This window comes from Liolophura sinensis, chromosome 1 (genome assembly GCF_032854445.1).
Source record: "Liolophura sinensis isolate JHLJ2023 chromosome 1, CUHK_Ljap_v2, whole genome shotgun sequence".
NCBI classification, from domain to species: Eukaryota; Metazoa; Mollusca; class Polyplacophora; order Chitonida; family Chitonidae; genus Liolophura; species Liolophura sinensis.
Window position 1 is genome coordinate 22,067,407 of NC_088295.1, and position 24,879 is coordinate 22,092,285.

General features: G+C 40.2%; 1 protein-coding gene across 2 annotated transcripts; it reads right to left on the reverse strand.

Moving 5' to 3' along the window:
* LOC135470492 (ras-associated and pleckstrin homology domains-containing protein 1-like) lies at nucleotides 1-24,786 on the reverse strand. 2 transcript variants are annotated; one of them, XM_064749472.1, is made up of 6 exons: nucleotides 24,080-24,786; nucleotides 7,542-7,659; nucleotides 4,292-4,632; nucleotides 4,000-4,030; nucleotides 3,657-3,690; nucleotides 1-3,324 (listed from the first exon to the last, which is right to left on the reverse strand). In XM_064749472.1, the coding sequence occupies exons 2-6, from the start codon at nucleotides 7,637-7,639 to the stop codon at nucleotides 1,858-1,860; spliced, it is 1,971 nt and encodes a 656-aa protein (XP_064605542.1). In that variant the 5' UTR covers nucleotides 7,640-7,659; nucleotides 24,080-24,786; the 3' UTR covers nucleotides 1-1,857. The 2 variants fall into 2 exon arrangements, with proteins under 2 accessions (XP_064605542.1, XP_064605550.1); XM_064749480.1 differs by lacking the exon at nucleotides 24,080-24,786 and adding an exon at nucleotides 20,972-21,168.
* Nucleotides 24,787-24,879: the final 93 nt, after the last annotated feature.

Consider the following 24,879-nt stretch of genomic DNA (forward strand, 5'->3'; position numbering starts at 1 on the left):
CTGTTAATAATCATCTTCAGTCAGTTTAATCAGTATGACAATACATGACCATCTTAAAAAGGATACACAGCACATATATCAGTCATTTCTATCAGTTATGAGACACAGTGTCAGTAACTTCTGTTTGAGACAGAGAACATTATGCTTTGGCAGAGGTTACTTCCCCTGAGCTACATGTATTTTCAACATCAAGGCATGCACGCTGTGTTCAGTAGCTTTCGACATAATAAAGAAAACACTTTTTTGCAGAATGTATGTTTAGGTTTATCTCAGATGGATGTTGGAATACTTTTTCAATTAAATCATCATAAACACTGCGGACAATATAAGCAGATAAGCAGAAAACAGAAAACTATATCAGCTAGAAAAATTATACGGGTTGCTTTGTTGGAAGAGTCTGTGATTCTTTCACATTGTCTCCACAGCCTAAACTATGGAAATGAAGCAATTGTCTATTAAAGATATATACTTTGGAAAACAAACTGTATGGTCACAAAAGACTTAAAGCAACAATAAGATTGTGATCTGGGCCACATCAAAGACTCATTTATCTCCCCCTGACGAATATGTGATGATTATATAGGTTCTTTCCAGTAAATATGTAGAACTTATATAGTGAACAGTCAAATGTACACATCGTTTTTGCATTACATGATGTATTCTAATTTCATACTAATGGATGGCACTGATTAGGACATAAAGAATACATTATCTATACAGAAAAATATTTACACAATGATCATATACAATCTTTGGGTATAATACACTGCAAATACACCGAGATGTTATCTCTAAGTATACCACTGTCTCTCTAAGATATGCGTAGTACTTTACATAATGTCTCTCACATCGCTGATTCTTGGAACCTTCAAAGGTTCTTCACATATGTTGCAAAAGCAACATTAATGAACACTATATAATACTTCTAAATGGCCTCGTCTAGCCACTGTTTTGACAGATCCTTAAAACTAAAACCTTGATGCAATAAGCCATTGCTTATGCATTCAGACCGCGGCGTCACATTGGGTAAGATCCGTAGTTAGAGAGGCAGTAATATTTTAATTTCGACAGTATTTAGAGGGAAGATAACATGGGCAATCTTCATAATACCCAAAAATGTTCACACAAACCCATTTTTGCAACTACGCCGATTTATGAACGAAATGGTGGTAAAATTAGGTCCAAGTAACATATAAACATTCATGCCTGTATTTTATACAAGTAGCATTTGGATTATTTGCAGTGATATATACACTTTCATTTTGATTCGTACAAGACACCCATGACCCTCACTAGCCTTACAGCAGGTGCAGTTAATTTATGCTGGGGATACACAATCTTACACAAGTCATATTCATTCCACACTATTCGAATTAAGACAAAGGGTTACGTCCCTTTATCTTCAGATAGCGTATTGCGTTGACATGTATGACATCCAAATGACATGACGTATCGACAAGAGCCACCAGGACGAAGAACAACTCCACTTCCAGAACTTCCGAACTAAAACATTTTGCGTTAGGGGTTTTGTGGATAAAAAAGAGTAATAGAACAAACAGCTAATCAAACTTCCAAGCCTGGAGAAGAAGAAAAGGACAGAAGTTGTTGTTGCTGCTAAATTGCTGAAATTGTCACTTCAAGCAGGGGGAACACTTAGCTGGCAATTAATCTAAGTATTTGATGAGTAAAATCAATCTATCGCCAAGCCCATGTTGTTTTCATTTTTGAAAATACTTTTCCCAAGTTACGACGTTTTGCTTGTGCTGAAATCTCCATTTCATGATCAATGTCAGTATTAAGTTTGTGAAAGTTGAACAAAAATATAGTGAGTTCATAAAGACTTATACTTCTTGTTGTTCAGTGAGAGAGCGGTGGCGCAGGTGGCGGTGGCGGTGGCGGTGGAGGTGGCGGTGGAGGCGGAGGCGGAGGGGGAGGAGGCGGAGGATGTGGGGGTGTTGGAGTGGGTGGGGTGGCACCATCGTAGATTGTTGGAGGAGAAGGAGCAGCATTGAGCTGAGAATTATGCTGACTGAGAGGAATGATCACAGGTTCAGTTTCAGCAAACTTCACAGATTTAGATTGTCCGCCACCCGACTGTTTGGTAATGGGAACTAACACACCGCCAGATATTGACGGTAACGATTTGGAACTAGCAGATTTGAATAAGCCGGAACTTCTTGTAAGGCTTTCGTTCAGGTCCGATTCATCATAGTCCGGTGGCGGAAAGACTGGCGGTTCCGGGAAGTCTCCCTCTTGGGAATCTCTCTGCCGAGCACGTTTCAACCGTGGCACATCCAAAGAGTCGGATACGTCCGGGTTGCTATGAGATCGTCTTCGGATGGCCGCTTTCATCTCCATATGGAGAGAACTCATCACGATCCTGCTAGCCGAAACTGTCGGGTTCTCGGATGATGCCTCAGTTACCTGCTCTAGTTTCGACATCGTCTGTGTCGACGGCAGAGTCAGCTTCTTTTTGATCGGGGGTGGGGTGGGTGGGCGAGCCCTAGGCATTGGCACGTCTATAACTGTCACCGGAGTGTTATCATCTTCATCTTCTGGCGTTGGCCACTCACGGAAAGATCTTTTGCTTTTCGGTGGTAGAGGTGGGGGGTCGTTGCTTTCGCTGGTTGGGTATTCAGTAGGCCTGATGACCCTGGCGTATTCTGGCTCTTGCCCATGTGGTTTATGGATCCATGACATGTTTACGTCAGTGATTTGGTCCACGGACACAGGCTGAGAGTCAATGCTGGGAATGTCAACAGGAGGGGTTGGAGGACGTACAGCATTGCTACTAGTCGCTGTTGGCCGAGACAATCTGAACATCATATTCTGGTTGGGGAAGCCTTGAACAGATTGAGAATCAATGCTAGCGGCGTCAAATGGTGGCGTCGGTGGTCGGGGAGGTTTCTTCGCCAGAGGTGTTGGAGATGGTTTGAGAGGTGTTGGTGGACCAGATGTCTTCTTGGACGGTCGTGGAGGGGTGGGTGGTCTTGGCGGCTGCGCCACATTCTCTCCTACACTAGCTGAGAAGTTAGTCGTCTGTTTAACGCTGGGGCCGTCAGGTATAGACAGGTGCACCTCACTGACGATGTGCTGATCCGGTGGTGGAGAATGCGGAACTGTGTGACCAACATGGTTTGAATTGATGTCATGATCAGGTTTCTTCAAGTCTCGATTGATTCTAAGCTGCTCAACAAAAGGCGTATTCAACTCTTCGGTGAAGTAAGGGCGAAGTTCAGCTCCAGTCATAGGTGAATCCGCAGACCTGGAGCGCCGCAAATTTTCTGGGATGTGTCCTTTGCCTTGTGATCCATTTTCAGCGACCTAAAAACCAGAGAGGACGCATTTTAAGTCTTAATTCATATTATTTAAACAAACAAAGGACCCCACGTATGGTACTCTGGCTGGTAGAATTCACTGCGAGGTCATTGCCTAGAAATATGAATTAATATGTACTCAGTATGGTCACTTTAGTGGCATCATCAGGTAAACTGATTCTCATATAGAGCAGAAGTTATTCATCATATTACCTCTCCTGACAAAACCCCAAGCTGTACTCTGTACATTGTAATATGCTTGTATCTAAAGTCTCCGCAACTTTAAAAGCCACTGTTTATTACTCAGAACAAATCATTCTGACTTTAGTCTATACATACCGAATCATTATCCTCTTCATCGTCATGTCGAGGCCTACAAAAATATTATATTGGTGTATAATTATTGTTACATATGGTTTGTCATCGAATCATAATGTGAAAGGTCACCTCTGGTTCAACTAGAAAAGACAGCTGTGTGGTCATCACTTTAATTTATATCTTTCTGGTTGGGAAGTTTTAAGAATACCACACAGACAAGGACAAAATCCCAAAAATAAAAGTTGCACGTGGTAAGTATAAGACAATCTTAATCACCTTATTATCATCAATTATTGCCAAGAACTTAAGTTATCGCAGACAAAATACTGAAACAGTTTTATGATGGTAATAAAACCAAACTCACTTCTTTCTTTTTCTCTTGTTATCCTCATGAACTGAAATGAAAGAAAGTAAATGTTAATACCGTGTTCCTTGCTTACATATACTCGAAGATGCTAATGACATGTTTATTGCTCTCTCATCTAGTCAGCTGTTTCTAATCATTATTCACTTTGCTTAAAGCGATGTATAACATTTATGAAATCTTCCACTGTTTCCACTGGAATTGACGCAGAATGGATTTATAGCCATAAGTGATGATGTGGTAAATTGTGAAACTTAAAGACGGAAGAAAAGTGGTGATGTTTTCTACTCACGGAATTCACTCATTTCACCGTCAGTAATATAAACTCCTGCATCACGTAAGTCTCCATTGGGCACGTGGGCTTTGTGTCGGTGAGCTTTCTTTTTGATTCTTGGGTAGGTCATGGCTGATAACGGTATAGGCTGAAGGGTGTACATGTCATATGGCATTGGTCTGAAGATCATCCGTCCCACTGGCTGTCGGGAATCGTCCACGTGATGTCGTTCTCCGACCATCGTCATGGCTACGGTGGGAACAGCAGGGTATTGTGGGTATCCATGGCGAGGGTAGCGACTGAAGTGAGCTTTTTCACCAAAGGATTCTACCTTAAATTTATGAGCTGACGATTTCTTCCTACAAAATTGCGGGGAAACAGAGAAAGTTGTCAACATAGACATTTAACAGCCGATACAAACAACACTTACTAGTTTATGGATCCTTCAGATCTATACTACTGTCAATTGACATAGCAATGATCAATATTAATATATGTATACAGAAACCTACATGATCTTTGCAGTTTTGCTCACTTCTTTGTTTATTCTTACAACCCATACAGAATTTTTTACTTATATGATTGCTGTCAATTTTAAGTGCCGAGGGCCAACCACCAACCTATGGCAAGATGCTGACGAACTTTATCACATGTCACCTACAGATATGCATACCATGTTCGTGGATGCTTACCTGCTGGGGGTCTTAATCGATCTCAAGACTTAGCAAACAGCCACTATGAGTTTCGTAGACTATTCTTGGGAATCTATCTGAAGGTGATATTTAGTTTCGTTTGCCGCAACTGATCATTTCAAAACTTATCATATTTATTACTCCTAGTAAACTGACGGCCGAAAGAAACTGTACAAAGAGTTCAAATCAATTTATTTTGTCAAGGCAAAAAACAGGATGACTGAAGTTTAATATATTGAAAAGACCAATGACTTTAGATATTGATAGTCAAAGTATACAAAAAGTTGATTTTTTAAAAATCAGTCAATATCAAAACCAATCAATATCGCGTGCTTAAATTTATCTTGGAGAGCGAACGCCAGTTCTTGTCGGTTGACTGCAAGGTGTGGCCGTTGTCTTACTCGACGACCCATTATATCCCAAAGGTGTTCTATGGGGTATATATCTCGGGAACGCGCAGGCCACGGCAAAGTCGTTGACGTCGTTGGCGTCCAGGAAGTTCTGCACAACTCGAGCTGTATGGGGTCTGGCATTATCATGCTGGTACAGGACACCACGTGGCTGCTGTTGAAGGAATGGCAGGACAACAGGACGTATAATTTCATCCACTTAACGTTGAGCTGTTAGGTTCCCGTAGATGGTGACCAGTGGTGTCCGTTCCTCTCCACAAATCCCACCCCACACCATCACGCTGCCGCCACCAAACGGTACCACCTCCTGGACGCATTATGCAGCCGTTCGTTCGCATCTTGGACGGTAAGCTCGCTGTCTGCCATCGGCTCGGAACAGACAGAAGCGGCTTTCATCCGTGAAAACAACACGTTGACAATCACGTCGCTGCCAACGGCGTACAATTCGAGCCCATTGCAACCTCTGGCGACGATATTCGGCTCTCAACAACTGCCCTATGAATGGTCGATAGGTCCTTGTAATGTGGGCATGGGTGGCTCCCATGGATACGCCCTCTTGCGTTGTTCTGGATTCAATCGAGGCATTACTTTGGTGGTTTTTAGTTAGTGTGCAAGTCCAGCACACTGTGTGTAACGTCGTTATACACTTATGTGCAGTTGCGGTCATCTATGGGCCACGTGATTTTTCAACTTTCTTCGTTGTCTCAAAACAAATTCGTGTGGGCGTTTTTTTCCCATGTGCGACAAGCGTCGCACATGTGAATATGCTTCGTACAATGTTTTCCTACAATAATTTGGTATTAATTTGCTGAAAAGCCTCCTTAAATTTAACTCACCGAGTCGTAAAGTTTCAGCCATGATAATGCATTTGACATATTTTGGCAGCTTCATGCATGGCTATCTAAGAATGTCCGTATGGCGCACCAATCACACGCTATTCCTAACGAAAGGAATTAATCAATATCCAAGTTCATTTTAAAGTTCTGCATATCTGAGTTGCCCGATACATTGAACTTCAATACACAGCCGAAAAGACGCCCATAAATCTCTGCTTAACAAAATCGATTAATTCTGTGACTAATTACAGGCATGGGTGGACTAGTATTCAGATAATATTTCCCTTATGTATTTTAATGATTCCGGCTCTTTCAGCCCAGACAACTCGTTGATTATAGATTGAGAGACAGTATTAACATAGGCAAAGTGAATATCTCGCGTGAGATAACGAGAAACAGTTCTGGCAGTTGCCTGGAAACATTTCATCCATACAGATGTATCTCAAACAAGGCAGACCATGCATGGAAATCCGGCAAATAGACAATGTCAAAAAATGTCCAGAGTGTCACGTCTTTTTTAACATGGGAATATGCTTCGTACAATGTTTTCCCACAATAATTTCCCACAACTACCATCCCCAACATCGATCTACTAACTTTGTTGGGGTCGAATGATTTAGATGAAATATGTCGTGGTACGAAGTTGAATTAGTGAAAGTCATTCGGAACTTAAATTTACTGTATCATCCTCTGGCTTCATTTGGAACTCACTCTCTCCTACATCCTTACCACCCGGTTCATGGTAGCATTTATTTATTTGTGTGATTGGTGTTTTAGGCCGTACTCAAGAATATTACACTTATACGACTGCAGCTAGCATTATGGTGGGAGGAAAACGTGTAGAGTCCGAGGGAAACCCACGACCATCCGCAGTTTGCTGTCAGACCTTGCCACTTACAGTTATCATGGTAATAATCCGTATGTGGTGACAGCTTTAGAAGGGTACCCACCCACTTATGTTAACTGTATGTACCAGGGTACCCACCCGCTTTTGTTTACTGTGTGTACCAGGGTACCCACCCGCTTATGTTAACTGTATGTACCAGGGTACCCATCCGCTTGTGTTAACTGTATGTACCAGGGTACCCATCCGCTTGTGTTAACTGTATGTACCTGGGTACCCACTCGATTGTGTTTACTGTGTGTACCAGGGTACCCACCCGCTTGTGTTAACTGTATGTACCAGGGTACCCATCCGCTTGTGTTAACTGTATGTACATGGGCACCCACCCGCTTGTGTTTACTGTATTTTCCGGGGTACCCACCCGCTTGTGTATATTCTGCTGTTTGTAACAGGTGTGTGTGTTTACCACGTGTGTTAGGTACTCACGTGTAGCAGTAGTAGACCAGTATAGCGATGACGAGTATGAGGACAACCCCGGCGACCACCCCGGCTGTCACCGTCCCGATTAGCGGCCCGTCCATCATTCTGCCGGGTGCCAGTATCCCTGCAAACATAGGTAAAAACTATATATTAAACAACACAACAACACAATACGCTATTGAGCAATACTGATGTTACATCGAAAGAGCAGTATTTGGTCGCACCTGTGCAACCATTTCCTACTGAACTTCAGTACAGTCCTAGCTTTTAGTTTGACTGCTCATGGAAATCCATCAGGTGTCTCCGGACCATGTTTGAAACATACCGGTAACACGAAGTAAAATTCCTCGATGAGAAAGGGTAGGCTTATCATCGTACATCGAAACAAGCTAAAGAAGCTAAATACTTTCGACATTCATCTTTTAGGCAACTGTTCCCTAATTGTGTTTATCGTAATAAATACGCTGGAGATGTTTATTTGATGCGTACCCTACTATACAAAAGCACAGGTATTGGATATGTACATCAGCATCAGAATAAATAGTCTAGGGTGTCCTCCTGAATACAGAGGGATATGTACTGAATGGTTCAAGCACTTGTAACAAACTGTGATGGTTTACAGAAAAGACAAGAGTGGTGTGCATGTAACCTGGCAGATAAAATCATTTCCACAAATAGGCAGAGATCATTGTCTGTTCGTAGGTGTAATGTACCTAACCTTCCACATTGCACCATACAGCTTTATTGGTGAACGCTTTGGAACATGTTAGTATTTCATGCCAACCCATAAAGAGACATGAGGACATACATACACACACTCACAAACCACTCATTCCACACAAAAGATACCTTTTTCACACCAAGCTTTTAAGTACAAAGTTTGCAAATTTCACGAAACCTGTTTTGGTACCTTTTATACACCACTGGCATCGGTTGAACAGACAAACCTTTTCTTTACATGATAAAACGACTCGTTACGATCTCTGTGGTATCTAGTATCTGTCAGATTAATTCTTGTGCAATACACTCTCCAGGACACACTCCTTATATTTCCCTGATGCTGATCTGTGGCGTGCTATATTACTTATATAGTTATATACTACACCCAGGCTACACTGGGCTCATTATAGCTTAGCAGAAAGGAGTCTCTATTTAGTCTCGGTGCTTAGTCTCTATAGTTGAACATCAGCAATCAAACTGTTGCAGTAAACTTTCAGTACGTACACGGTACGTAAATGCTAGGAAGGCAAACACAATATCGGCGTGTACTGTATGTGGGGGCAAACACCGTAATGTTTTCATAATATATTTACCCTAAGGTTTGGAAACCTGAGGCCGTAATGAGTAGGACCAAACCGGTTTTCATGTACTATACACCCTGTGGCACGGGAATCTGTACGACACGCCATGTATGTACGGAAAATGTAGGTGTACTCTAGTCTTATATGTTGACACAAGCACGCATTACACACATACACGTGTACATAATACCATTGCCATGGAGACCTATTTCCTGTACCTCGACAATGTACTGTCACAACATTGTAGATCCTTATTCATATAGTTAGCCTTCATCATGTAATGAAGACTTACGTTTACATACTTAATGATCGATTGATAACTTATAATTGAAATTGAAATGAAACAGAAATTATTAGTAGGCATAGTTATGTTAACAACCTATTCTTCGAGTTCAGTATTCCGTTCTTTGCTTACTAATTGAGTTGGCAAAATTAGCTCCTGCGCAAGAGCGCACACAGTTTGATATAAAAAAAATAGGGAGAGCATTATTACATGCGTACCAAAGCTATTGGATATTTGATTTAAACAAATAGTTTGTAAAAACACTCCTCTAACAAGAATTTATGAGATGACTAAATGCTTCATCCACCTTTCCATGGATTCCATTTCCCAAGATTATAACCGACGTGCAAGCCTCATCTTAGCATGAATGCTGTTATCCACGGGCCCTTTGTATCTGTCTTTCACGCATTCACAATAATAATTGCTGGTAGTTTATACTGAAAATTCGTACAGGGGATCAAACAGTATAGGGTTAAAACACCATATAGGGTTAAACACCATATGCCTCTGCCAGGTGGCGAAAATCTAGACAGAGCTACAAAGGTGGAATATTTGATGGTTTCATTGTTAAGCAAAGCGAGCCTGAGCTTCGTCAAGGTAAAAGCCTCATTTTGACAGGGAAAAACGTCTGATGAATTTTAACAGTTTTCCTTATTGTTGTGTTGTATCTGTTATCTGGACCACCTATTTGAATTATTCATCAGTAAGAAACATTCGTGAGGTTTCATGTGAGCGAGCAACTACAAAATATATAAGGCGAGCATGCTGGGGTAACGAAGCGGGCATAAAACATGTTATATTCACTCACATTCCATTAACTCAAAAGCAGCGATGACATTCAATGTGTGCGCTTTCCATTTAAAACCTCATAGCGTTTGCTCAACATTCCAAAACAAATACTAGTACGTCACAATAAACTAATCAAGTTGCCACATGGTTGACTCAGCTTACCTGTTTAGTCGCTGTATCACATCGTGTCCTGTTTTTAAGCACTAATACCAGTATGACATCCCCTTATGAAATTGCACCTCTCCTAAGGAACATTAATAGGCCAAAACATTGACCAATTTAGTTTTGTCTCCCGATAGTTTATAATCTTTATATTTATCTGCCTCTGTAAACGGAAACAGTTCTTCTAATTTTACTGCAAATGGGATAAAGTTGTGTGTTGCCTGCTGAAGTGATGATATTGCTGAGGGCATAAATGATTGAGGAGTAGAGCACCGAAGTGACTGGAAATTTAGTTTTCCCATCTCAGGGACGACAAGACCTATAATAGATCGTTTCTTTTACTTTGTCGCCTTTATTTTGCTATCCGTAAAATCAGTATTACTCGCTACCAAAATTGCCTTTCGTTTGTAACACCACGAGTTCTACACATTGATATGCCTGGACGGGCGTATATACTATATATAAAATCCATAAGCTTAGTTTCGACTGCACTAACTCTCTGATTTCTTGTATCTATTGACGTCATAATTATTCAAAAACACGTGGTAAAAGGCAATTTTAATAATGAATACGACGCATTTTACATAGAGTTGAATAAAGGCGATAAGTTAAAAGAAACGGGTTATAATACAGAGAAAGCGGATCATAACACAGGACAGCCTCAGTCAAACCGGACGGATTTTATCCAGGTACATTGTGGTCTTAAATATATTGAGCATTAGAAAGCATATATGCAAATTGCTGTTTCTAATCCGGATCGATTCATTAGGGGAAAATGAAGTCAACTATATTTGTTTGCCACGTGTTGTTACACATTTACGTAAAGGTCGCCTTCATCGGCGTTGTTTGCTGTCTCCTGTTTCTTCATATATACCCTGTGTGCATATAATATTTACATTTGAGCAGAGTTAGTTATGTCATGTATCACTCAAAGGCTGTATATATTGCATCGTTCGCGGAGTGACACAGCGAAAACCTGGCTATTGCAGAATTGCAAATGTATGGTTCAAATCACATAAAGACATGGAGGCTGTAAACGATTTTTGTTCCCTGGATGGAAATATATTACGCCAATAAGGTGATAATGTTCAAGGAATAATTTAACTTGAGTGGTAAAATTTGTAACTGAACACCAAACAATTACCTATGTGATCGCTATTACCAGAACTAGATAATATGAAATCGGGCGGTAGATAGTAGCGTGAATTTGTTCCCACCAGTATCATCACGTCTTATGTTTGTGCTAAAGTACCATTTATTCAGTTCAGTCTTGATTTACTCTTAAGTATCGACTCAGGAGATATAAATGCCCATCGTGTAAACTTCAGTCAGTAGATAAATAAGAAATGAAATTAATTTGGGATGAAGCCAACTTCAAGACAAACTGCAGACCGCAGCCAGAATATAGGTGAAGAAAATCCTAAACTTTCCTAAGGCTCGAGCAGCACAGGCCTTACTGCGAAACATATCCACGAATGTCTCAAAAGTATTCCGAACATCCAACAAATATTGTACCACGACATGAAACATTGGTTTATAGTGCACTGAGCGAACTTTGTCACATTGAATTTCAAGCTTGGAATGGTAAACAGTAAACACTGACAGAAGCAATTCTTCTCCTGCCTAAGTAACCGGACAAAAAGATGTGACAAATAAGGTGGTTAGGATGTCGTGGAAAGTGACTCATATAGATACTGGTCTATGGATACACACATTTAACTCCCTGTATTGTGCATACACTGTGTATTTTAGTCTTGATAAACCACTCTATGGCTGCACACAAGACATGTTCGATATGCATGCACAAAGCACGTCACGAATTATACTGGATTCACGACAAGTATTTCATAGTGATGGTTGGATCTGAATGAATTCAGATGTTTAATACCGCATTTAATCTAGCTATGAATCAGCCTTGCGGGAAACGACGAAACCTTACAAGAAGTTTGTACTTAGGCCTATGCATAGAGAGAGTTGCCTAATTAGTATGGAAAAAGCTATCGCCACTCTAAAACCCTGTAATCCTTCATCTCATCAAAAGAACGACTGAAAAAAACTTTTTTCCATTTACTTCCAAGAGGTATGGATCTGGTTGTTATGAAAACCAAACGGTTAGCTGTTATAGGAGTGGGGTTTTTTTTTTCAGCCAATCATGACAACTTATGTTGTGTGGGTGGAGTACCAGTTTTTTGTTATCTTACCTACAGCCGTTCTCCTCACATTGTCCGAGGGATCGTACACTATAGTTTTATTCCTCATATCGTCTTTATCCTTAATCAGCAGGGTTTTTACTTTTAAGGGTTCTCTCCTCCATTCCATCTCGTTAAAGTATCTTAAATATCTTGATTAAGAAAGTCGGAAAGACAGAAGGCGTAGAAATTACACACTAAGTGAAGCTTCACTAACACGTTAATCTCGAACAAGGCTCTTACACGCAGAGCACGTTCTGCGTTTCCAGGATTAAACTACCCACTGTAGTCTGCTCAAACAGTTCGTAAATCAACATCCATAACTTATAAGCATCAATGTACATTCCCGGACACTGTCAACAAATAAGCAAATCCCCAATGTACGTAGTTGTCTTGCAGGTATCCTTTCACGAACAGGTTATTCTGTTTTGAGGTAAAGATTGTCTCTTAATTTCTTGATTGAACAATCCTGAACGTTGAATCTTTTCTAAAAGTTGACAACAATGTAACAACTCAGATACTTTATCTCAGATCCTTCTAAATGCGCCACAGGCCATCTTCCATGTTTGTTGGACAAGGCTCTACAAAGGCCAAAACTTGATTTATCTCGAAGGACAGGGTCGATGCCAATTCAAGTGATACATATGTTCATAACTCCGCAGAAAACGCCACAGATATTGCCTGAAAGTGGACATACACTAATCACAGCTGCTGTCTTGCCACCTAACCAGTGATCTGTTCCACGAGCGTCGTCCCATCTGTTATTTCCATCATATACAGGATCATAATCACCTCATTTCTCATTTCTCAGCTACTTTTTCAGCGTATACCCTCAAGCATAACGACTGTCGCGACTGAGATGAAGACGAAGATTCAAGGCCAGCTGGTTGTGGCACATATACGACCAGGGTCGGGTAGTCTTACGTGCAGGAACAGGTAACAGTCATATGAACAAATATTTCTCTCATCAGCACACGCCCTTATCACTTCACATATCTGAACATTGTCAAGAGAGTTTATTTCTCCAAAAATAGACTTACTTGAAACAATAAACAACCTGAGTCACACTAATAGCAACAATTATACCACATTAACCTAGATGCTCGATGTTTATAATTACAGTATGTGCGTTTCGAAATTTATCTCATTTTATCTTGTGCAATTAACAACAGAACTTATTTTGTTAAATGGACTCCTCGGCATATTAAAATGATTAAAAAAAATACCGTAGTGCATTGAAAGAGTAAACACATTTATATGAGTTATCAGATTAGACATTTTTTTTTATATCTTTAAGAAGTTCTGTTGACAAAGGGATTCAGAATTGGGTGAGCTAAATTTAAATATCATGATCTTTTGGGCCAGTATATAAACTGATATTGATGAGGACTGTTTTCTTTCTTTGAAGCCAGTAGCTTTACAGTCATGAGCGTTGACATGCAGCGCATATCTACCTTGTTCACAGATATACTTTCATTGCATTCATTGCATGGCTAAGGCTAATGTAAAACTTTACGAAATCACTACATTCCAAGCGTGGGAGACTTTGCTTAAACTTGGAGCTAACTTTGAAATTGCGTAAATAAAGATAAATCCCAATAAAATGATTTGTAATCATTTTTCTACGAGGAGATAAACTTATAATAAATAACTGGCATGAGAACATTAAACGGCTTAGGCCATTTCCTTAATTATTACGTTTAAACTATCATTTTTATCAGGACTGCCCAGCTTTGTGCTGTGTTTTAAAGTCCTAAATGCCGTATCCAGGCATGAAATAATGAATCGCATGAAAATGTTTATTTATGCCTACAATAAACCAATAAATAAATAAATATGTAAGATAACACTCGTCACGCATGAAAGAGTTCGTAGATGGATGTCAAGATAACATCAGACATTAGTTTTTATGAGTGATTCAAATCAAACAAACGGCGTAAAACACCAATTAATAAATAAGTAAATAAATCAAATGAGACAACAAGGATTAAGCATGTGAAAATCAAAGCTGCTGAGTTATGTATGCCATTGCATACATAAAATACACAATTTAACATATCTGAGGCTGATTATGTCGATATACAGTGATCAGTTCATCAACATGAAGTGATTATATATGCGCTAAGAGAAGTCTTGTTACAGGACACTAACCATTAGGGCATCAATTGATATGATATACGATACTTTGATTAGCGTTAAGCATGCGCCGTGACCCATGAAGGTGGCCTGGCTGTGATAAAGTTCAACTCCTTAACTCCCTTCTGTGACAGTTTATCCTGTGCAAACGTGAGAATTACTTTGTATTTCAAAACAGAATTATTTGTTTTTGAAGATGTGTCGAAAAATATATAGACGTTCTTTCTCCAGCGGAAATCAAAGTTTCATATAACATGTCTTGTCTTGTATATGAGCTTTTACAGCAGGGCCCAGCCACCCATAGCATTCCAACTGTATGTTCTTAAAAGTATGCAAGATATAGGCGTATCGGCATATAACTCAAAATGGGATATCTATGATTTTCAACATTTCACTTAAATATCTATAGCGACAAGTCAACACTGCCCATTCCCTCGTTACAATGAGCCTGAGTGAATCAAGGTCACCCAAGGTCATGTTAACCCATACCCTGTATATCAGGTTTGCTGCTCTATTTGCTGTTTACACGGGAAAATACATAGCTGTGAAAAAATACCATGATGTAGGGCTTACATCAATTACATGTCTTTCTCGCTGGGCATAAAAACAATCCTGTGGAAAACCTTGACAGGTCGGAAATCAACTGAAAAAAGTCAACTGAAGACATTATAAGTATCCAATAACTCATATTTTACCGGCTATGTTGTGAGTCATATCACACATCGTGGGAGTGTAGGTGCACCTGTGAGGGAAAGCCAAGCGTAGTGCTACCTTAGCTGCCAGTTTATTGCATCATTAGTCGTGGGTAACTTTGTAATGCTGTGTTAGCCAAAGGCGACTTCTGCATGAATATCAATAATAAAACTTCCGAAAAACACTCTTTTCACTGAGCCAATCGTGGGAACTACATAAAGGTGACTAGTGCATTGTGTACTATTTGAGCAACATGTTCTGCACAAAAATGATGGAAACTTAACGTCATGTGCAGTAATAAAGTGTTCCTGGCCAGGTTAACAAAAACCGCTTTGAACCAGTGCAAATGTATGCTTACTTGTGAAACGGTTGTGTGCTCTCTATCAATGCTGTGAAACGAGAGGAGAATTCGATTCCACTCAGTGATTCTGGCGTGAGATACAGGTCCATTACCTGTGACACGTCAGACTCATACAAGTAATTCCGAATGACATGTCACTGAGTAAGAAAAAGCGCTAAGATTCAACGTTACAACATTAAGGATTACTAGATATGAGTGCAAGATTGGTGACAGAGGGTTTGGATTCGAACCTAGTGGAATGCTCAAACTTACCGACTAACGTGGTTACCTGATGTGAAAGGCGTTTAAAGCAAGCACGACAAAGCTTGTTTGAATATGTTGCATCTTATATGGATGGCACACTTCAAGGTCAAATGTACAATTGTCCACAACCATTCCTAACTGCACGTTTACACAGGTTTGTCCCAAACTAACGTACGTCAGTGTCTCCTGCTACTTTCGTGGAAGATAAAACTTACAGGCGCTGCGTTTCTGTACCAATTATGAGTTAATAGGCCACGGACATAGTTCCATTATATCCAAACATTAAAGCGCATTTATATCCCAAATATGAATGCTAGCAGTGTGTTTGTTCAAAGTAAACAGACCATTTACGAGTCTAATATGGCTAGTCATGTTATATACTTCTTCCGTCTTTTTGTCAGCCCATTTATTGACCGAGGCGGGGTCTTCCTATACATGTGAAATGAAGCAAAGGGCGTACTCTAGTAACATTGCACATGGAAAGGTGAAGTCGCGCAGTGTTGGAATATTCATGTGGGAAGGTTATACATGTATACTATACAGTTCACTGACGACACGACACACAGTTCCAATCTCTTTGCATGTACAAATAAAGCCATTGAATGTATTGAAATCATCCACAAAAGAGCCATTTGTTAACTGTCTCGCTAAGTTATTAAACACACACTTTGCTGGCCGGTACAACTTGAATCTGATGAAGATAAAGTTGACAGGCCCTCTTCGACCGGCCCGGATAGCACAGTTGGTAGAGCGTCCGCTTCGGGACCGGTAGATCCAGGATCAATCCTTGATCGAGTCACACCTAAGGCTTTAAAAGAGGAAGTTGTAACTGTAACTAACTGTAAGGGGATAGTGCAACGACTGGTTGACCCGTATCAGTATAATGGCTCGGGCGGGGCGCCTTACTTGCCTTCGGTAAGTCGTCTCAGTGAAGCAGCACTAAATAAAAGAGCGGTGGAAATCCGTCCTGCAACAAGGAGGCATATTAGACGTACATGCACCCTAATGATTCCTTCGTCGTCATATGACTGAAAAATTGTTGAGTACGACGTTAAACCCCAAGCACTCGCACTCACTCATAGCATCTCCGCCGATTTACTTTTTGATGGGAGGTGTTATAGTTGGTATTTATACAGAGAGAAAAGAAGTATTCAGTAATGTCAGGAGTGGAATACGTTAACGGTGAACTCTCCCTGTGCCGGCACATATTTTACATTTAGCCTTGGTGAGAAAAAGTGATGAAACTCTAGTATTAATGATATGAAAGCGTTATCAACGATAAAAAAAACTTTATAAAATCTTGACCAATCAGACCACGACACGTCTTAATGAATTGCAAGCCTGCATGGAGGTTCCAATACGAGAACGACAATTTCAAAAGATTCAAGCTTTCACTTTCATTGTAAGGGTCAAGTATCAAACCTGAGACACCACACATGACACCACATCCACTAACAGTCTAACGACATTGGGCCGCACTGTCTCACTATATGTAGTATCAATCCGGAGACACTAGAGATGACACTAACGGTGTAACGACATTGGATAGTGACCGTCTTTCTGTATGTAGTGTCAAACTGGAGACAATAGGGGTGACACCACATCCACTAACGGTGTAACGACATTGGGTGTAGATCTGGGCTGTTTGCATTTCCAATGCATTTCCGACATTAATGTCGTCTGGTACAAGTGAAGAGAGAAGGGTGGTACCTGATATCAGTGATCTTAGAAGGATGTCGTCAGGTATCAGTGACGACAGAAGGATATTGCCTGGTATCAAGGACGACAGAAGGATATCGCCTAGGATCGGTGACGACAGAAGGATATCGCCTAGGCTCGGTGACGACAGAGGGATGTCGTTTGGTATCAGTGACGACAGAAGAATGACGTCTAGTATCAGTGACGACAGAGAGGGTATCGTCTAGTGTCAGTATATCGAACAGAGAGATGTCGTCTGGTATCAGTGAGAACAGAAGGATGTCGTATGATATCGGTGACCACCTATATTACCAAACCCAAACATACAACAAACATGGTTTTTCAAGACTAGAATCTTAACAATTGTATGCTTGGTTGGTTTGTTGTGTCAAGTGGTATATTTCTAAGCTTCTGTTTCCTTTCTTATTTGTTTCATTGGTGTTAAAAACCTTACTGACCGTTTTGCTGTCTTCCTTCTACGGAATCCAGCAAAATAGTGCAGATAGGAAGTAAACATTTCACGCACCATGGAATATAACGATTCATTATGTATTTGTGCTTTAAACGGGATTTTAGTGTGCGAGTGTGGTAAGTAATTAAATGTCTGATGAACTACCTGATAAAAATGATTCATGGACATAATTAGCAAGGTAGTAAGACAATGTAAGAGCGACACAGGTGACATAAAGGGAAGTCAGAGGTTAGTGACAGGCTGCCCAGCAAAGTGAATCTGCAACTCACTTTGAAACAATCCGATAAACACGAAAATACGAATAAATGGTAACTGAAAGTAAGTGCTTCCACAGATCATTATATTCTTACACCTAAGGGTCGACGAAAAGTATTTTCATGTCAAGAACGGTTTCGAGTCTCGAAAATGTCAAAGTTTAAATTCAGCTGACAAAATTTGTTAAGTAAACACAAATACTTTATGATGGTTAACGTTTTATGGTGGTGACAAGACATTCTAACAAAATGTCGATCAGGACAGTAAACATTATACAAAATAGAACTCGGGGAAGACAAGTGGGAGCTGTCCAGCTTTGAGGGACAAAAGTGTTGTGTATATAATGACCACATTGCATGCGGAGCGTTGACTGTGAGGCCTGTGTGTACAAACACAGTCTGTTTGTCAGGTTCATTGTATACGGAGGTAGTGTACTGTCATTAGATCTGTGATAAGCTGTAGTAAATATCTACAGGGTCGTTCACTTACCCTTGTCTCTCTACACTAACGAGCAGAACATTGCACACGCGAGTTTAACTTCGCTTTCTATTTATGGCATAGAACTTTTTTTGCCGATTTCAATCATAAAATCTTTAAAACAGTTAGCAAACTTCTGGCGGGAATATTCAATATGCCCTTGTACAGAGGCACACCTGTAAACACATTCGAATCTGTTGCTGTACTCGGAATATGTTATTTCAGTCAACAGATGTTGCCGAAATCAATACATGCTGTTGGTGTCTGAACAGCAATGCCGACGAGAAGTTTGCACCAGGTGAAACTAGATCAAACAACGAACAAGACGTATTCGGCGTTAGGCCTGAATCTACATGACTAACCACTTAATACACTAACGTGAGTTTGATTCCATTTCCATTTGTAACAATAAAACAATCCGACATTCTTATGAGTCGTACTATGAGTCGTTGTATACATAAGCTGCTCAAGGCTCTCGCTGGCCATACCGTCTTATGGGATCCCCCACAAGATCACTCCCTTGTCACCCCTGAGCTCGACAGTTCAAATGTAGCCACCTGCTTATGCCTCTTGCGAATTGTTTATATCTACATGTTAATTCCAAGAATAGTGTCCAACAATATGGTTACCATATGTCATATATTCGGAGTATCTCGCACGTTTCGCGCATATAATAAATGTGTAACCTTTGGGTAAGATTTCAGCCGAACCTCTCATATACACATTATCACATTTTATCCGCTAAATAATTATCCTAAATTCTTTCAGTAATAACTATCTTTTCATGTTGACTAGCTTATTGATTGGTTGTTCCAAAGTTAGTTGAATTGTTTCATTCCTTGGTCAATTTACTGATCGGAATGGCTTTTGTTATGCAAGAATCTAGTTTGGGGTAGCTTGTCATAGGTCGAATATATCCCTAGCAGGTAAGGTCAGATATTCACAGTACCACCTGTGTCATCGTTTGTGTTACCTGTTTACAAGATAAGGTCACTGTCCTTTGTCACCAATACGCTAACACCTCCATATAAAAAACTGCCTCGTATATTGTGGGAACTGTATGGTCAGATTTATGTCGCCAGTTAATTATCTGTCAGTCAGGTACACAAGTCGTGACAATCCGCCCTGAGGCTGTGTTAAGGTATAAAGGCCCGAGGGTCAGTCCGTAACATGTAGTCATGCTGTGATAATCCTTCGTGTCACCTCCCATACGTCCACTCCATCTCTGCACGGAGCTGAGATTCACAATCACAAGCTAGACTGACAACTGATGGAATAGCTTGGTTACCAATGAAACCGTTACTATTTACGTGCTAACAAGTTTTGTCTCGGCGCAAACAACAAAATATTGATCATTCACTCAACTAAAGGGGCGAAAAAACTATGTGTCTGAACTTATGGCAGCCAAGCTTTTTTGATGGTATATATAGATTGTCAATAATCGGCTGGACACACTGGCAGATATACACTCAAGGCTGATGAAGGCAGGTAAATATCGAGCAATATGGCGGAGTTCCACTGCAAACTGCGAGGCCAGCATTGATTAGCATTTATGTCCTAGTAATTTTCTCGCCTATTAACGTCTTTATTAATGAAAATTCTCCCTAAACAAATCTTTAGCCCCTTCGCGCTTTCCACAAACTGTGTTAATTTCCCACGCTTCACGGAACGTATGGCCTTAATACATGTATCCATATACGTTTATCACACTATCAGTAGTAATTCGTACTTCAATACACAGCAATTTACACCAGATAATGTGCACAAATTCAGAATATCAACCGTGTAAAAGTAAGTACTACAAAACGACGAATATACCTATTACCTATAATCCAGTGCATATTCATTCTATCTGAAACACAACACGCAATGTACAGTATCTCGTAGTCTTAGGATCAGGTTACAACTTTCATCTGTGAATAAGTATACATATAGAAAAAAGATAGATACATGTAGAAAATCGTGGCGTTTGTATAGTGCGTTGGGTGATTGAGCATACTCACGTAATATTAATCCCCATAATACTGGCATTTACAAACATTATCACACCCAGCAGGAACCCCATAATACAGCTTATTACATTGAAATAACGATATATCCAGGGACACGACCGAGAAAGCGGATTACATTCATGGATGTGTATAACACTATATTTTATTTATAATATGAAACCTTCCGAAAAGGTACACAGTCATTCCTATTTTGATTTTATATATAAACTTTTCCACCTGTAGGTAAACAAACAAGTATAACATATCAATCTAGTATATATTCATGACATCGTTAAAAAATCACAGGTTTTTATGTCATTAGGTCCATCAGGAGGATTTTCTTCTAAATGATGACAACTCATTAGCAGAAGCCTCTTCTGTCTTACCTCATCAGCTGTCATACGGGACCCGGTCTCATCTCGAAGCGTGTTGTACGCGTAAGTATATAAATCATGAAGTGTCTGTACACTCGGTGTACCACGGTCAATAACAACATCCACACACCACAGCTGCTACATCCCCTAATAATTCTCACGTACTTTGGCACAACACGTCCAGGATTGTTTTCATCTATTCAAAGCTTATTTAACTAGAATTAAGAAAAGGCTGTGTGGTCTTCACGTTTTCCCTCACAGATCAATGTTCGTAAAAACTGAGAAGTACAGAGAAACCCGTTCGGCAACACTGCCAGCGAGCCATCAGCCGTCAGAATATCGGCCCAACCTCGCCAGCGAACATACAGGCACCTGCCCACGACGGCTTAGCTTATTTACACTGAAAAAATGCCATTATGTCACGGGCCAGGTAATGGGCTTTTGATATATTTTTTTTAGATATGGTGGAAGGAACGAGTTTTGCTAATAGTGTAATACAACAGCGGCTAGACCAGGCATATAATTCTTGTATTCTGTTTCAGGTGCATGTTTTTAAACACATGTATTTAATTAATGAATTGATATAAGATGAGAAACATTAGTGCTTGTGTAATACAGGTTTGTGGACAAAAGCAACATGTGTTGTTATATTAGGTCTGGGCATGTGTTTACTAAGCACTGAGAGGAATACTGTGAAACTGACTCAAAAACAGTTACATTCTCGTCAGGAAGCTCAGACCCTTCCCTGCTGACCCTGACTTCCCTGTTGTATCCCTTTATTACCGATTATCTCAAAGACTGCGGTCACCACGTCATTCGAACATACATATCGTTAAAAAAAAACACTCACATCATGGACAAAGTAGTATCGGTGTGATAGCTATACATCTGACTGACACAGGTATCTTTTGGTATCCACTCACGCGGGATTGTATATATTCAGAGGTTTTCTCTAGGGGCCGCCCAATGGAGATTCTGTTACACATGATGACGACAGAATTGTGTTCAACCATTGCCGACGCCCTAGCTAGATATCTGTTGCAAAGTAAGTTTATTACCTCACACAAGTCACGAAGGCTCAAGACAACAAGATCTTCTGCAAGAAGTGTAGATTTCAACTTGCTCCAAGTGTGTTTACATTGAACTCTCTGCCGTGGTTGAAACCAAAGAGGAACATTACAGACAAGAACATGTTTGTTGTTCAACCTTAACAGGCTTGAGCTGAAATCGACGAGAAAGTTCTCTTAAAAACGAAAATATAGCAGTTTAGACGGAAACAAGTAGTTTAAAGAGACGGTTGCATGAAATCTCGAAATCTTGTCTTCAACGGAAAGAAATAGTTCTTCCGAAAAGGGAATACAAGGAGAGAAAAAATGAGTATTATGCTCTAGAAGAATCATGAGATAGACGATAAATTTGTGGTTCTGTACACCGCTTCAAGACAAAATGGATACGTCATCCCTAAGACCCGTCCTTCCTCGCATATATACACATACAGCTTTTATTTCAAACCCATTATCCCCTGGCCCGGATCAAATGACAACCCTTACAAGGGAACAAACTCCAAAGGTGGACATCAGACACACCGCTCATGGCAACATGCAAATCAGGCCGCGCAGTTAATCTGACACACAAAGGGACACGACACATGAGACTAGACACTTCCTGTCGATATCGTACCTCTATTCAGATACGGTCATGGTCACTACACTTGGGATGCGCTATTAATTTACGCTCATTCCAATTTCGAAGTAGCAGAGACACTTCTCTTCGCTACAATTCCACCCTTTTATGATGTTGAAGATGTTGCTTCCACTCGCCAGTGAAACCATGGTTAATGTAGCTGTAGGCTACATTCTTGTAGGCCTATATAGATACATGAGTAGTTATCCACGGTTACTGCATTCGTTATCGCTCAGTGGTCTGGCCATGATTGGGCAAACCTTCACATAGCTGTCCCAAACGGTTAATACGCAACACTTTCTATGTAATAGTGCTTCTAAAAACAAGGTAGTAACAAGGGAACGTATTATTACACAGCCGAGAATATAGCCCTTTGTAGAGCCTACATAGAGAATTTTACATTAGTTTGATAAGTCTTACTTTACAAGAATTGCGATCTAGCCTCAAGAATTTGGCATGATTTGATAACTTTCAAATTTAGCTCTTGAAACGTCATAGTAAAAGATCAGCTTTGAAGTATGAGATATTAAGAGTAAGTTCGTGCTGAGGTTAAAGATACTTTCGTGATTACTAGGTGAGAACAATGCAGAGCTTGAGAGAGACAACGTTACTGACCGAATCACTTTCACCATGCCAAGGTTAACGTATGAGGCACACGCAAGGTAAATTCCCTCAACTTCAAACTATATATGGTGTGTATGGTCAACATTAAAAAACTGTATTCACTTTAACGTAAATGCAATAACAGTCACAAAGAGAGGGAAATAAAACGTTTGTTATCGTGACATAGCTCTTCACGATTAGGACATACACTTCAGGATTATTTTTTGTCATCATTTGAATTGCAAATAAACCAATGCTTTATTACAGTATCAATATCATATTTATATGGAAACAAATGATGATAAGAGATTTTTTTGTAAAATAGTTTGTAAGTGTATACTGGGTTGTGCTACTGTAGTGATTGCGTAGGGTTTTGCATTCGAAGACGAAATGATTGTTCAGTAAGTCAGCTATACTTCCTGGTCCAGCAGTGTGCTTCCGCAATACACTCCATTCTGGTCATTTAAATAAGAAATGCACAGTGCAGTTCATAAATCACTCAACAAACAAACAAAAAATCAGGAAAATTACGCTATTAAAGACAGCGTTTTTCCATTCAGCAACACAACAAGAACAAGAACATCCTTTGTTTTTGACATGTTTCGAGAAATCTCACGTATCATCCTAAAAAGACAGATTTACATCATGTAAGCCCTGGGAAAATGCCCACCTTACTTTTATTGGAAACAGGAGAAAATATGTCACTTGTTAGAATATAAGAACATTACTGATTTGTAAAAATTGTTTCCCGGAGTGTTATAGAGATTTACCTATGTGCATCACGTGATAAACAGAACACAACACATGTAAAATGTCATGAAAACGTCAGCTTACCTTTACGAAGTTTGTATCTATAGTGACCAAGTTGTTGGCCATGCCAGAACTCAGCCAATCTCTCGGTACCGTGTACATCCGAATTCTTCTGTGTTCTCTCACGAGTTCTTTGTTAAAATGGAAATATTATTCACTGCCTAGATCTTCAGAGGGTAATATAATCCGTTCACTGCCTAGATCTTCTGGGAGTAGTATAATCCACGGGTACGTTCCGCTCCAAGTCCCTGCCCGTGATTTGACAGGTAAATCAGTGTGTGACAGGCTGGTAAGTAAGGGCCGGGTTGTGCTTGGTCACCAATGACGGTGACCAAAAATCGGTAATATCCTCAACCTATCAAAGCGAACGCATCAAAGGGAACTTCAATTACTCCATGGCTCAAACGTTTAAGTCTAGTTTAAGTTTGGCACGTGACTTGAGATTCCTCTTTTAACATAACATCATTAACTTTCAATCGTGCGCCGCCAAAATAATGTCACTGGTAAAATAACCGCGCACTAATCTAGAACATGCGCCACGGCACTGGAAATATCGAACTATGACTTTACCGATACCATATGACAGGTTTTCACACCCTCTAACTAATGCAACGGTTGTTGGTAGCAGGTCCACCGACTTTTCCTTGTGTCTATAACATGGCAGTAATTGAGCAATAGGTGGCCTATCAGATATGGAACGGGCTAGGTATGTACTAGAGTAGGCTCACTAAATCTCTAATCACAACCCGAAGGACGCACTATTGCCCGGGTACAACGCCTCCAAACTACCTGCTCACTACATACAGACATGCTCCGATAGTTCT